This window comes from Argopecten irradians, chromosome 1 (assembly GCF_041381155.1).
Source record: "Argopecten irradians isolate NY chromosome 1, Ai_NY, whole genome shotgun sequence".
Taxonomy (NCBI): Eukaryota; Metazoa; Mollusca; class Bivalvia; order Pectinida; family Pectinidae; genus Argopecten; species Argopecten irradians.
In genome coordinates this window covers 22,585,135-22,598,311 of record NC_091134.1, presented here as the reverse complement: position 1 = coordinate 22,598,311, position 13,177 = coordinate 22,585,135, and the positions used below count along the sequence as shown (strand labels likewise).

Here is a 13,177-nt window from a genome sequence, read left to right as displayed (position 1 = left end):
TTCATTGGACACTATTTGGAGGATGGGTCTTGCGAGGGATAGAAATTCCACGAATTTGCTTGTTTGGAGAAGAGATTAGTTTTATAAACGCCCCATCCCATGGATTTAACCATGTTTTACAACATGTGATGCCTCTAATCTCTACAATCAGCATTGTATCCCATATTACATGAGCTTGTGAGTCTTTTACATGTGAATCATGACACAATAATGCGTCTCAAAGGATAAAAGGCATATGCATGTTAACAGATTAATGTACCATGGGTACAGAAAGATTTAAAATATGATTGACATTTTTTCATCCACAACTACGGTTATAACTAAATCAAACAAATAACTACTGACAAAATGTTCATAAATTTGATGTACCAGGTATATAAACCAATAAAATCTTCTTTAAATGTTCATAAGGGGAGATAACTACACAGTAAACTATACAATGTGTTTATTAATCGAGATAATCTCGCCACACTTATTGTATTTAATAAGGTTTTTTTTTATAATTATAATATGGGTAGATAACCATATCACATTACTTACACGAGTATTAAAAACTCTATTCTATATTGGCATTTTTGGTACATTTCCAGGAATATAACTTTAAACTGACCTCCATATTGTGTAAGCTGCACAGGAATCTCATTTCAACCTTACTTTGACATGGATATATATTTATGTACATGTATATTGAAGGGGGATATGTCAATTTTAGACTAAACGGGCACCATTGAGCTCATAGTTAAGGGAAATAATTACATTCAGGGGAGATAACTCCTTCAGTCAGTCTAATAATGGCATTGACATATATAAGCAGCCACCATTGAGCTCTTCGTTAAGGGAAATAATGACATTCAGGGGAGATAACTCTGTCATTCTAATAATGGTATTGACATATGTAGGCCTGGTTGTAGATGACTTCTCCACAATTAAAGTCGTACCATTTTCCATCATCCACGCTGATCATGGCACAGTTCTCGTTTGTGGCGTTGTGGTTAGGACCTTCTCCCTGACTCCAGTGTCCAAACGTTACGGATGAGCCTGAAAATCAAAGCATTTGCTGAAACACTAACAAATAATAACTTATATTTGATATTTGACCAATATTGGTTAAATGTGTGTAACGAATACGAGTTTGGAACGATTTCGTGATTTCTTAAAATGAAGATAAATACTTGTGGTATGATTGAAATGTTGAGTTGGAAGTTTGGAAAGGTACATCAAATTATTAAAAAAATCACAAATAGAAAATTATGATGTTGTGTTTCTTCCTCTTTTTTAATATGCGTCTTCAACTGTTCTTATAATGAATTATCAGTTCCACGAAATTATCAACTCCAGAATAATATCACAAGGATTCACATATTAACTACATTAACCAGACACTTACAGTGTGTATATTAGAAAGATTGCAATTGACAACTCCGCCATTTTTAAATGTGCTTAGGGGTTTCATGTATACTCTTACTCTTAAATAGTTAATGCAGGAGGATAACTTTGATACGTTACAAAAGTTTGGTAATTTTCAGAGGGTTTGAGTACGATTTTGGGATTTTTTTTACTTAAAACAACAAAAAATAACAACAAAAATACACTTCCGGATTTTCCGCCATTGCACACTGTGGTCGAACTTCTTGTATACCGAACCCTGTCCCTTGCTCGTAATGTAATGCAACTTTTGGCTAGAACTGCGGATTTTTTTTTTTTTACTTAAAACAACAAAAAATAACAACAAAAATACACTTCCGGATTTGAATGTCTGATTTTCGAATACCAGGTATAATTGCTTATTTTTATGTTTTCAAAAATCATATTAAAACATATCAAGTGGGGAAAATGGTCATATCAAACCATGATATAATGTTTAAACTTTGTATTGATGCAAAAATTTCATGTTGAAAATAATACATTTAAAGGCCCACTACGTTTCCGAAAATGATTTCAATTTTTAAAATGGAAGGTAAAACGAGATTGATAATTTTGTAGAGTTGCAAATGTTATCAACTTACCATCATTGGCTACTCTTATTGACACCTTATCAACAATTTAATTCAAATAAATAATTATTTCTTCTGTCTTCTGTTTCCCGCCGTCGTCCTAAATACTGCGGATTAGCTGACTATTAATAAAAAACAGACGACATTCCAGCGAAATGAATCATCTCTGTTAAAATAGATTACGCAGGAAATCTTGCATTTGTTTGAGTTTGTAACTTCATCTTGGACCATCAATAAATATTTTCTGACGTTACTATTGTTTTTAAGAAACTTTTAATTTTCGTTTCGGAAAGGTAGTGGGCCTTTAGTAGTTAGCCAAGGTAAAATGCCTATAAACTGGAGGTTTCTCTGCTGTCAACAAAGACAAAGAAGGAGTTTCCAATCTCTATATGTACTTGTAGATATATATGTTTCTGCATTATCTATTTAGTTACCATCCGTCCATTTCCAGTGGCCCTCACTGCCCCGGTCTGTTGCCCCTATCCACGCGTCAGAGTCACTCCAGTGCAGAGACTTGAGACTTTGGTAGATATAAGACTGGTCGTGGTTGTTATGTATACGTAGTAAATGTCCGCCCTGACTCTTACACTCAGCATCAGCACCATCCCAGGACTTGTCTCCTCGTACAAACCGGAGGCACGAGTCGGCATAGAATCTAACCAGGGAGGCAGGTGGATGGAAGGACGCACAGGATTCTGGAGGATAGCGAACGTTTTATGGGTTTTAAGTTATGAATAGATTTTGACGTATCTATTAATAATACAGTACATAACACATTAATAAGAAATTGCAGAGGAAAAACTAAGATCTTTGTAGCATAGGAAAGCCTATGAAACACACAAATCCAATATAATTATGAATGCGTAGGGATGCCTGGGCTCTATCAAATAGAATTTCCACATCGGTCAGGTAACCAATATGGTGTGTTGGAATAACATTTAGTTCATATGAATGTTAGAAAAAAAGAAGACTGAATTGCAAAGATTACTGCTTGAATCTTTATTTGTCTCTAGTCGTGCTTTCGCATTGCTGCCTGTGTTATTTTTTAAACGACAATTGAAGTTCAGCACTGGTATTTCTGGGAGGATACAGATATTACTTTTCCTAGAAATGTTACACGAATTTTCTTTAATAGGCTATTAGTTGTGCATATTGTATTTCTGAATTGACCCCAAAACAATCTGACTGACAAGCGGACATTTTGGAAAATAGACATTAAAGTTTATTACCACTGTTTCTCAGAAGGTAAGAAAAATGATATTTCTAAAATGTAATACAAAGGTTACTTTGCTCCTTTGTTGTGCTTATTTTATTCTGGTCTCGATATAAAATCTAGATAACTGACAGACTTTTTCACTTGGAATCGATTATCAATGCTTTTTATTACTATTTCTAACAAAGTACTGGTATTTTTTTTGCATATTTCAGATGTTGGCTCTCCTAGTATTATGTCAATTTCGAGCCTGATGGCAAAGAAAAATTGACAACCGTACTGAATTTTTCACATGTAGTTTACTATGATGGTTTTCAATGGAAGAGAGAGAAAAAACCGAGAAAATAAAGAACAGATTCATCTGGAATTCGGCCAATGCAGTTTGCTCACTTATCAGGGCACATATAAATCAAATGAATAATCTGATTCAATATAAAATACAAGAAGGCGACTCACTTTTCGTTGTTGATGGCAATGTAGTTGTTGTTGTTGGTGGTGTTGTTCGCTTTGTCGTTGTTGATCTTGTAGTTGTTATTCGCTTAGTTGTTCGTACAATTTTTCCTGATAGAAATTTAATGGTAAAATGTCATGTTATTGTATTATCACACTGCAAGAAAATTACAAACTTCTACTAGGTCCCGGCCGTTATTGTTAGGTTGATCATTCTGCCACGTTGGTGTGTGCTCATAAAAGAGGAAGGGAATGTACATTAATAGTTACTGGTCTAAAACCAATTCTCACCAAAAACCAATTCTCGCCATCGCATCTGTATCTGTACGATTACCATGGGAAGTTACATTATCAAAGTCATCTCCTCATAGAAGACACTACCATGTGTGATCATACAAGTACACATGCGATGGCAAGAATGGGTACTTGGCCATAAGTGGTCGCCTGCCAATAGTGAGGGTAAAATCAAGGTAGCAGTCTAGTGGAGGATGAGAGTCTTGAAGATTCCAAGAGCCTGCTGTTTTAGTAGAGATCTGCGATAAGGTACATTAATCCATTATCCATTAATTTTGTGAATTAGTTTTCAATAATATTGCTATATTCTCAGAAATGACTTATATCCATTTTTTTAAATTATTAAAAGTTTCAAACTCATTGAATTTTCTGTTTTAAGTCTAGGTTTGAGCCGAATGATAACACCATTTCATTAGGTCATGAAACTTAACTGAGTAGTCCTACAATGTTTAAGTATATTGTACAAAGTGTGTATTGAACTACTAAAGGTGCTTAACATTCCTAAATCTAATTATTAATATCCAAACTGTCTCTTAAACAGTCAGACACGCCAGTTGCCCAAAAGATTGTAATGTAATCGTCAAAGGGATCTCTGTCTCTGAATACCTATATAATTGGTAAGTATTTTCCTCCTGAACTGCCTTCAGTTTTGTTGACAGTCCAGGGGTAGATATCATATAGTAACCCCTGGAATATTGAGGACGGGGAGTGTCCTGAAACCACCATACTTAACTATATTCACAAATGGACGTCTCCAGAAACAACACCCCTCCACAGTCATAATCATACCATCGCCCTCCATCGTCCAGCTTCATGATGGCACAGTCCTCGTACCCGGACTGGAACAGAAACCCGCTGTGTGACGGACCTTCGCCTGGATGCCAGTTGGAGTAGGACACCCTGGTACCTATGTCAGAGACAATAATGCTAATACAATTGTTGTAAAGGTTCTTATTGGTGTACGCTTATTTGGGATGAAAGGTTTAGATTCTGCTGGTGAAATCATTGAAGTCCTTAATACTTATTGTTAAAACAATACAATGAACTACCATACAAGATGTAGTTGCAATCCAAACTCAACTTCGTTTAAGTAATTGAAAACAGAAACAACAGTTCCAGAAAAGTAATTCTTCTCTGCTTCATCGACTACACCCACTATACATATATAGGTTATTTTGAGAACTGTTTCAATCTCAAATATCATTCATCTAATGTGAACGATGCGGGAGGTGGTATTCCAGCATTACTACAGTAAGTTACGGTCAATTTGCCCTATGGTCCAGTCTATCACTCTCCTGTAATCGATGAAGCAGGTAACCTCACTCTTCCGGAGTACATGGCTCTATATTATTAAAACGTCTCTGGCAAATCGACAGTGCATAAAGAAAATTGAAATCCAAATTGAGTGGTTAAAATGCAGAAATTTAAAAGTTTGATTGTCGACTTCCACCAGCGGATTTCACCTCTCATAGGGCTCTTCGTGTGAATTATTTTTCAAGGTTTGCTGTTTGTTGATTATAATATCATGTTGTTACTAACCATCTTGCCATTTCCACGTGCCTTCGGAAGCCCGATCATTTGCTCCTAACCACACTCGGATTTCCTTCCAGTGTAAAGCTCTGAGGGTGTTATAGATGAAGTGTTGTTTTTGAGAGTTCTCTATCTTCACCAGGTGACCGCCATTGTGATGGCAATGGGAGCTGGCGTCGGGCCAGGAGTATTTTGTCGTCACGAAAACCAGGCAAACATTCCCGTATGATTTCGTATGGCTTGACCTCGGTAGAGATGGAGGACAATCTCTGAGCTCATCCTGAAGACTGCACTGTACTGGAAAGCATTAGTAGATTTCAATTTGTATATGGTTTGTCTATCAAAATGATATAAATCACATCGAATTATGCTTGATTTATACATGAAAAACCCGCCATTTGATATATAAAAAAAGTGCAGGCGTATTCATATTGTTATTCTAGTAAAAAATGATGTATATATCATCGAGAGTAATACATTCTGTATAGCATTGAATAAATAACCAATTAAATATTCTAAATGATTGTCAACATTTGATGAGATGTCAGTGTTGGTAAGTATAACTGAGATAAAAGGTCGATCCATTAGGTTGACACGTAAACAAATTATCTATAGAGATATGATTCACACAGCAACCTATACTCATTTCAGAGTCGAGGCACAATAACATGTAATAAAGTATATTATACATTAAAATTATCCATATGTATGCTGGTATTGTAAAACTCTATCAGAATTTATTTTAAAAATAACTCCCAAAATCAGTTTTGGTAAATGAATAGAACACCTAATCACAAAATGTTTTTAACTAATCGTCCAATTATTCGTGTTATTTGAACAGTTAAGCTAATGATACACATCTAGATATAAACTATAGTTAAATACCTGCTACGACTAAGCTTGATATCAGTAATACCAAGGTAAGGGCCACTGCATTCAACATCCCTGATTGTTGTCACTGGCTGGTCAGAATCTCGGACAACACAGGTAGATGACGGACGACTTGATGCGATGTTTAAGTGGTACGATACGGCCAGAAAGTGACCATGGACCTATCATATCCATATCAACATTCACAAACACAAATGCATGCAGGGTCGCGATAGGAGAGTGGTTATTGTGTCTCTCATCACTGGCTCTCCAAATCTGTGTCTATGTGGTGACGAAATGGTTAAGTTGTCTGATATTTCACCATCAGACATCTAATTCTGAAGACATGCGTTGACGAAGTGGTTAAGGTGTCTGACATTCCACCAATAGCCTTCTATCCCTGGACTAGATTGTGGAACGCTTCTCCTATACCCCAAAACCTGTCGGCAAACTGTATTCCACTAATTAACCGCCAGATCTATCGACTGCGATTGTCAATTAATCAATGTGCCTATTTGTGTATTTCTAACTAGGAAGCTGCTAGAATATCTGGCATTCATATCGTTAAGAAACTTATATGTATGAAATAAAGCCAGTTCGATATTAAAAAAATGTAACACTTTATCTGACAATGTTTAAAATCAAGGAGGGGTATAACTCAGTGCTTAACAAAATATTTTGCATGAATATCTGCACATTGTATGCAATTTAGAATATCCTGGGTTTTTTCTGGGCTCATAGTAATCTCAGAGGTCAAAGGGTGAAAAAAATGACATTTAAGCATAAAATAGCATAAAATATGCAGCTGACCCAAAGGTATATTCATGCAAAATATTTTGCTTATCACTGTGTGGCCGTAAAACGGCCCAAAGTGATTCCCCTCCTTTCAAAATAAGAAATAAACCTAAAGACCACGCCTCCTTTGATTCGAAAATAAAGTGATTCTACAAAGAGAAAACACATTTGTAATAACCTTTAGCAATAAAACTACACTGCAACTCTAAAAAAACTATTTCCTTGTTAACAAAGGTTGAAAACTATCGGGTAGTTTTATGGTCAGAATGGTGATTTTATCGGAAATTGTTCTATAACCTCTGTGCAATATGAAACTTATTCCATGCTTCTGGTTAATATCTCAAAAGATATGGTGATTTGACCTAATTATTTGATTATAATTTCTATGGCGGTTGCGCATGTTAAAAAACTGTCATACTAACGCTCAATTATATATATAATTGTACCTGTTTGTATGTAAATATACAACCATACCTATTCTATTTCTAACGGCATATACAATAATTGTTTTGTTTACGATAGCTGTATGGGCGTGTTTTAATGTTATTTTCCTCCAGACAAACTGACATCGTGATAAGTAGGAAAGAATTTGGTCCAACAGATATTGGATGACGAATTTCTCGCCTCCGTTTGTTGAAGGGCGATGGCCAATGGTGAATCAGAAGGGGGATATATTTGATTGTCGAACACATACTTTTTTACGTACGTTGAAAGTCTCAATGAATAAATCAAACCCGGGGAAGGGGGTTACCCTGTATCAGTGCTCACGTCAGATTAACCGGTCGCGCGATATCCGGAAATTGTGTTGTCGTAAACAAATCTTTGTATACTTAAACTCGTCGATAAGTAATCCTTGTCAACACGTTGTATAATTTTTATCTCCGTATACAGATTTCTTGGCAAGAAGACCGTTTTGTTGATAAATACCGCAGCCTAAAGTAGGTCAGAGAAGGAAGTATACCTTATGTGTCGTTATCATTATATCATATTGTCTGCTTATATACTTAATATCGAACACAAGACCACTATAACTAGATAAATCAACCATCAAATGTACCGGGCGGTTGTATGGACCCACATTTCTACTTTAATGTTTCTGTCGCTGATATAGTAATGACGAAAGCTCAAATAAGCTTTTTTTCAACGTAAAGACGAAATAAATACTAACCATTTTACTTTTTATAATCTACCCATATCTTTTTATTCTTGTAAAAATAGAGTTTGCTTACTTTGTAGACAATATGATCTGGCGTCATAGACAAATCCCATATTGATAGTGCCTGCTTTTCTTTTGGAGATCCACTTATATTAGGTGATCGAATGTTCCAACAGAGCATTGGTACCTCAAATTCAATGTTTCATAAATTGTGTCACGTATTGTTTTTGTTTTCATACGAAGCTGATTTAAAGAGCAGCTTATCAGAATAGCCTCAGCCCTGCAAATCCTATAATGAATATATACATTTTACTCATATTTTCAATTTGCTCTTCCTTTGAAGTGTTGCTTCGGTTATAAAAGTTACTTATTTTACACCATTACCATCATTGAAAAGTTTGAGCTTCTAATGTTTTTTAAGATAAAAATAAAATGTATACCAAAAATAATTTATTGCGTCCCGAAAAATCTCCATGGACTGATTGCGCATGAACCAAAACAAATTTAATTATTTTATTAGCATTTTTGTGTTAGTTAGACAAATATGCACGATTAAACCTTAGTTATTGTTCAAATGAATGGTATCGTTTATATTCTGTTGGGTTAGCAATACCTTTTTATGATCTTTTGTAAAAATGCTTTGATGTTATTTTATGCATTTTGTGTGGCTTTAGATTTATATTTTACCTTAATGATTATATCTTTGATTAAAATTTTCTAACTTTTATACATAAGGTCCATTTCCTTTACGTTGCATTTGACCATCTTTGTTAAAGCAATCTTGAGAAGATAAAACAAATCCCAGTATATAGTAAACAAATCATTAATAAATAATGTGAAATTTCATATAATGAAAAAAGTTATTAAACAGTAATATAATCTCATGACCTGATTGCGCATGAACAAAACAAAAAATATATAAATTTTTGTGTTAATTATACACATATATACACAATTAATCGTCAGTTATTGACTCATTCACCCAGTAAGACATATATAGTAACGTTAATACTGAAAACGACCCAAAATTTAAAATAGATTAGAGAAGTCTTAACAGCAAAACAATGAGCACCAACAACACACATCTTACCAATACAATAACAATAGAACAATATACGTTGAAGTTATATCAGTATGGATACCTATGTAAAAATACGGCGAAGCAGAACCTAAAGTTTTCGGCGTTTTCTGCTTCATAACAACATTCGCTTTACATATTTTGGTTTTCGGTTAATTCGAATGTCGTATCGGGTACTGATAATTAAACATCTTGACTAAAATACATGTATATGCGAACAATGAAAGAAGCAAACAATGACAAAAAAGTAAACTTATAAAAACCTATTTTCGCTGACGATTATTTCTTTATTAATAACTGCTATCAGAAAGCTAAGGCTTGCCTAGAACTTTTCGTGGAAATAAATGTATCGCGCATGCAATTTTGAATTCAAAGAATGAAAACAAAATGCAAAGACATTTTAGGAATTTGTATATACAGCTTAAATGTTCTGTTTCATTCAAAATATTGATGTTATATTTAAAGGGTATACACTGTATGTAGATTAATATGTTATGTGAACAGTTCAAAAAAACATTTAAACTATGTTGAACTATTCCTGGGTTTAAAGTTGACGACTCTGGTGTTGACGGTACCTACCTACACATTCCGGATATCACCTGGCCTATTTATAGTAAGTGCACACAGATAAATATTTACCCACCGCTATCTGGTTCGTTCATTCACATTTTGCGTAAAACGTAAACTGACATTTGCCCGAAAATTGAAATACAAGAAATTTCCCTCTGTAGGCAGTGGACATCACCCCCAAAGGTTACCAAAGGTTATCCGTGGGACTTATCATACTGTTCTATTTGTCATCAAGTTCCGTACCTAATACTATATATATAAGTGAATTTTGAGCTTGTTGCATTACTAGAAGTATAATCTTATAAAATATATCCAGATAAATTCCGACCAACTACAAAGGTATTATATACTGTGTACTATATACAAATAACGACCAACTATGTAAATACAATTGTGAGAAGCTAATTCTACATTCAGATGCACTAAGGATGCCATAGTAATGTTATGTCCTTAAAGAACTCATCAAAATCACATTTAGATTTTTTTTCATGTTGTAAATAAGGAAACATGTTTCTGTTGTACTGTACATTAAGATCGTATTTCAATGCAGAATATTCAAGTAATTGATTCTTTGATTTGTTTCAGTATGTACAAGCTGATCATTATACTAATGACGTCATACATAATGACAGCGTCAAAAGCCAACCCGATATTGGATCACCGTCTCCAAAATATCTTACACTCCGGAAATGTCATTTTTACCAGGACAGAAATCGATGCCATGGTTAATGAGAGTCAATCCTATGGTACCACTTGTGACAGGTAAACAAACCTTTTGTTATTTCTTGATATGTTTGATTTCTTGTTTGTTTAGGACATGGACCGGTAAAAGTTTTATTCTTCATAGTGATAATGAATAATGACAATTATCTAGTTAACGTTCTTTCGCAAAAGAAAGGTTCTCTAGTAGTTAATATAACAATTCTATTTCACAAAACATAATTTAAACTTAAAACATAATCGTATTAAGGAATTGAAAATATAAATTCGTACTTATATCATGACTTCTTTACGTTAAAAATTACAAGTATGCTATGTTGTTCCGAAATATAAATCTCTGTTAGAAATGTGGTGAACCATTAATTTGTTGATGGGAGGTTACATGTAACTATAGAAAATCAAAGCATCTATGGTAAAACACAGATGTAATAAATAATCACCGTTTCTAATGATATATTACTGATCTCCTGCATTCAACAAATTGTAGTTGTTTTGATGAATTTTGAATTTTTTCCAACATTTCAACGTTAATGTCTAATGCTGACAGACCATAGAAACTCTTTTTATAATAATAATAAAATTATCTTCACAAATTTGTACGAAAATTAACATTTACGTGCTTGTATAACTTCGTTCGTATATTAATATTTTTTTCATTTTTTATTACCTAGCGTGTCACATCCCTCTACAGACCCCCTCCCTGTGTGCGCCTCCTCACTCTGTCCCTGGTATTATGAACTGGCACATCAGCCGGGATTGTTCCCCTCCCATGTACTCAGGGCCAAGCTACGCTGTCAGAACAGTGGGAACGAAAGTCCTTGTAAGAGGCTCGGTCCACGTGACTACACGTGCGTTTACATCCGGCGGAGGATTCGAATGGTGAACGAGACATGCCAAGGACAGGATTGTGATTTTATCCGGAATGTGAGGGTTGGTGCTCAATGTGTCCGGACTCAATCTTTACACAGTTAGTCGGTTTTGTTCGGCTGTAAAGTGGTATAAGTTTTCATCAGTACCTTTCTCTCCGACGCCAAACATAATGAATACCCATTTACATAATGATATGTTTTCATTGTTAATTCCATAACCTTAGTTCCGTCATCGTTCCACCTAGAACGAATTGATACTTACACGTTTCTCCCCTGCTCGTTTTGATGAACAAATTATTTGAGAACGCATTTGATGGTCGTTCTGAAATCTATGGATGCTGAATTCTCTTGGAAAAACTTACTCTGCTTGTCTTATGCATCGTGTTTTCGGAGTTATATTTACGTAATACAAAGTCACTCTGATTTTTCTTTGTTATATATATGTTTTAATAAATGTTGATGCAAATATAATTTTTGTTGAATCTGCATTGACGTAAATACCTATTTCCGTTTACACATGACGCCATTATTAAAATTTTTGATGACTTTAAAAAAAACTATTGATTGCCTGTTAGGGAGTGGTCAGGGTAAATTTCGACCAATCATCGACCATGGCGTTCATCTTTAATTTCATTATAGAAAGGCGGTAGCTAAGTCAGGTTTTCTACATATCTATCAAAATATCCAAGTCTGGTGTTCTGGGTAAACTTGGTTTAGGAAATAGATAACAAAAGTGTTGCCCTCAAAATTCCCCCTCGTCCCAAATATTTACAGGAGATGTCTACCTGAGACGAATACAGTCTTGTTTTTTGACAATATCGCTGTAAGGTTCGTTCCATCAGCTGTAAATCATTGTGAATTGAATTTAATTACTGAAAACAAAGTTGGCCAGAAAATGTTTTCGTCAACAATCTTATTTTTCAGAATAATCGTACGTTTCAGAATTTCATTTTTGTGATATCATCTCCTGTCCACGTTATCAGCCCGCAATCTGTTCATGGGAGTTTAAAAAACCCAATTAGTTTGCGTGTACCAAATAAATACAAACAAGTTGCCGACGTACCACCGATAAAACTATTTTATACACATTTGTTGATCAATATTTTTATACAAAGCTGAATATACCTTACTTATCAGAACAAGTGACCTTGATCCTTCCAATCTTATCTACTAGTTTAAAATACTGACAATAGCCTTTCTAAAAATAACAACGTTGAACTTGAAATAAGGAAACTAGCAAATTCAACATCGTGGGCCGCTGACGTCATTCCTTACTCAAAACAAACGAACGAGGATAGCTTATAGGCCATGGGCTAGGAAGGTTCCACATGCACCCCCCCAAAACCCTCCGAACCAATATTTTTCTGAACCCTTATGACCCTACTGAATCACAAATCAAAATGTTAACATTGCATAAGTTGGGATGAACTTCCGGTTATGACGTCATCAAGATGTGCCGCCATCTCGAATTTGACTAAAAATTAAAAAAATAAATAGTCATAACATTGACATTTTTCAACCGAAGTAAACAAATGAGGTATCAAAATGACCACAATAAAACAACAAATACATATAAGGACTAAAAATCCAATATATGTAGTGATTTCTCTTACTACGCAGGAAATGAAAAAATCTTAT

General features: G+C 34.7%; 1 protein-coding gene and 1 long non-coding RNA gene across 2 annotated transcripts; one reads left to right on the top strand and one right to left on the bottom strand.

The window, feature by feature from the left end:
* Nucleotides 1-37: 37 nt before the first annotated feature.
* Nucleotides 38-6,787, bottom strand: LOC138321163 (C-type mannose receptor 2-like). Its single transcript, XM_069264633.1, has 6 exons — nucleotides 6,367-6,787; nucleotides 5,491-5,778; nucleotides 4,685-4,858; nucleotides 3,664-3,768; nucleotides 2,429-2,689; nucleotides 38-1,038 (listed from the first exon to the last, which is right to left on the bottom strand). The coding sequence occupies exons 1-6, from the start codon at nucleotides 6,422-6,424 to the stop codon at nucleotides 875-877; spliced, it is 1,050 nt and encodes a 349-aa protein (XP_069120734.1). The 5' UTR covers nucleotides 6,425-6,787; the 3' UTR covers nucleotides 38-874.
* Nucleotides 6,788-9,889: 3,102 nt separating this feature from the next.
* On the top strand, nucleotides 9,890-11,947 carry LOC138310044 (uncharacterized). The gene is made up of 3 exons (XR_011206357.1): nucleotides 9,890-9,993; nucleotides 10,536-10,712; nucleotides 11,342-11,947. It is a non-coding gene; the product is annotated as an uncharacterized lncRNA (long non-coding RNA).
* Nucleotides 11,948-13,177: the final 1,230 nt, after the last annotated feature.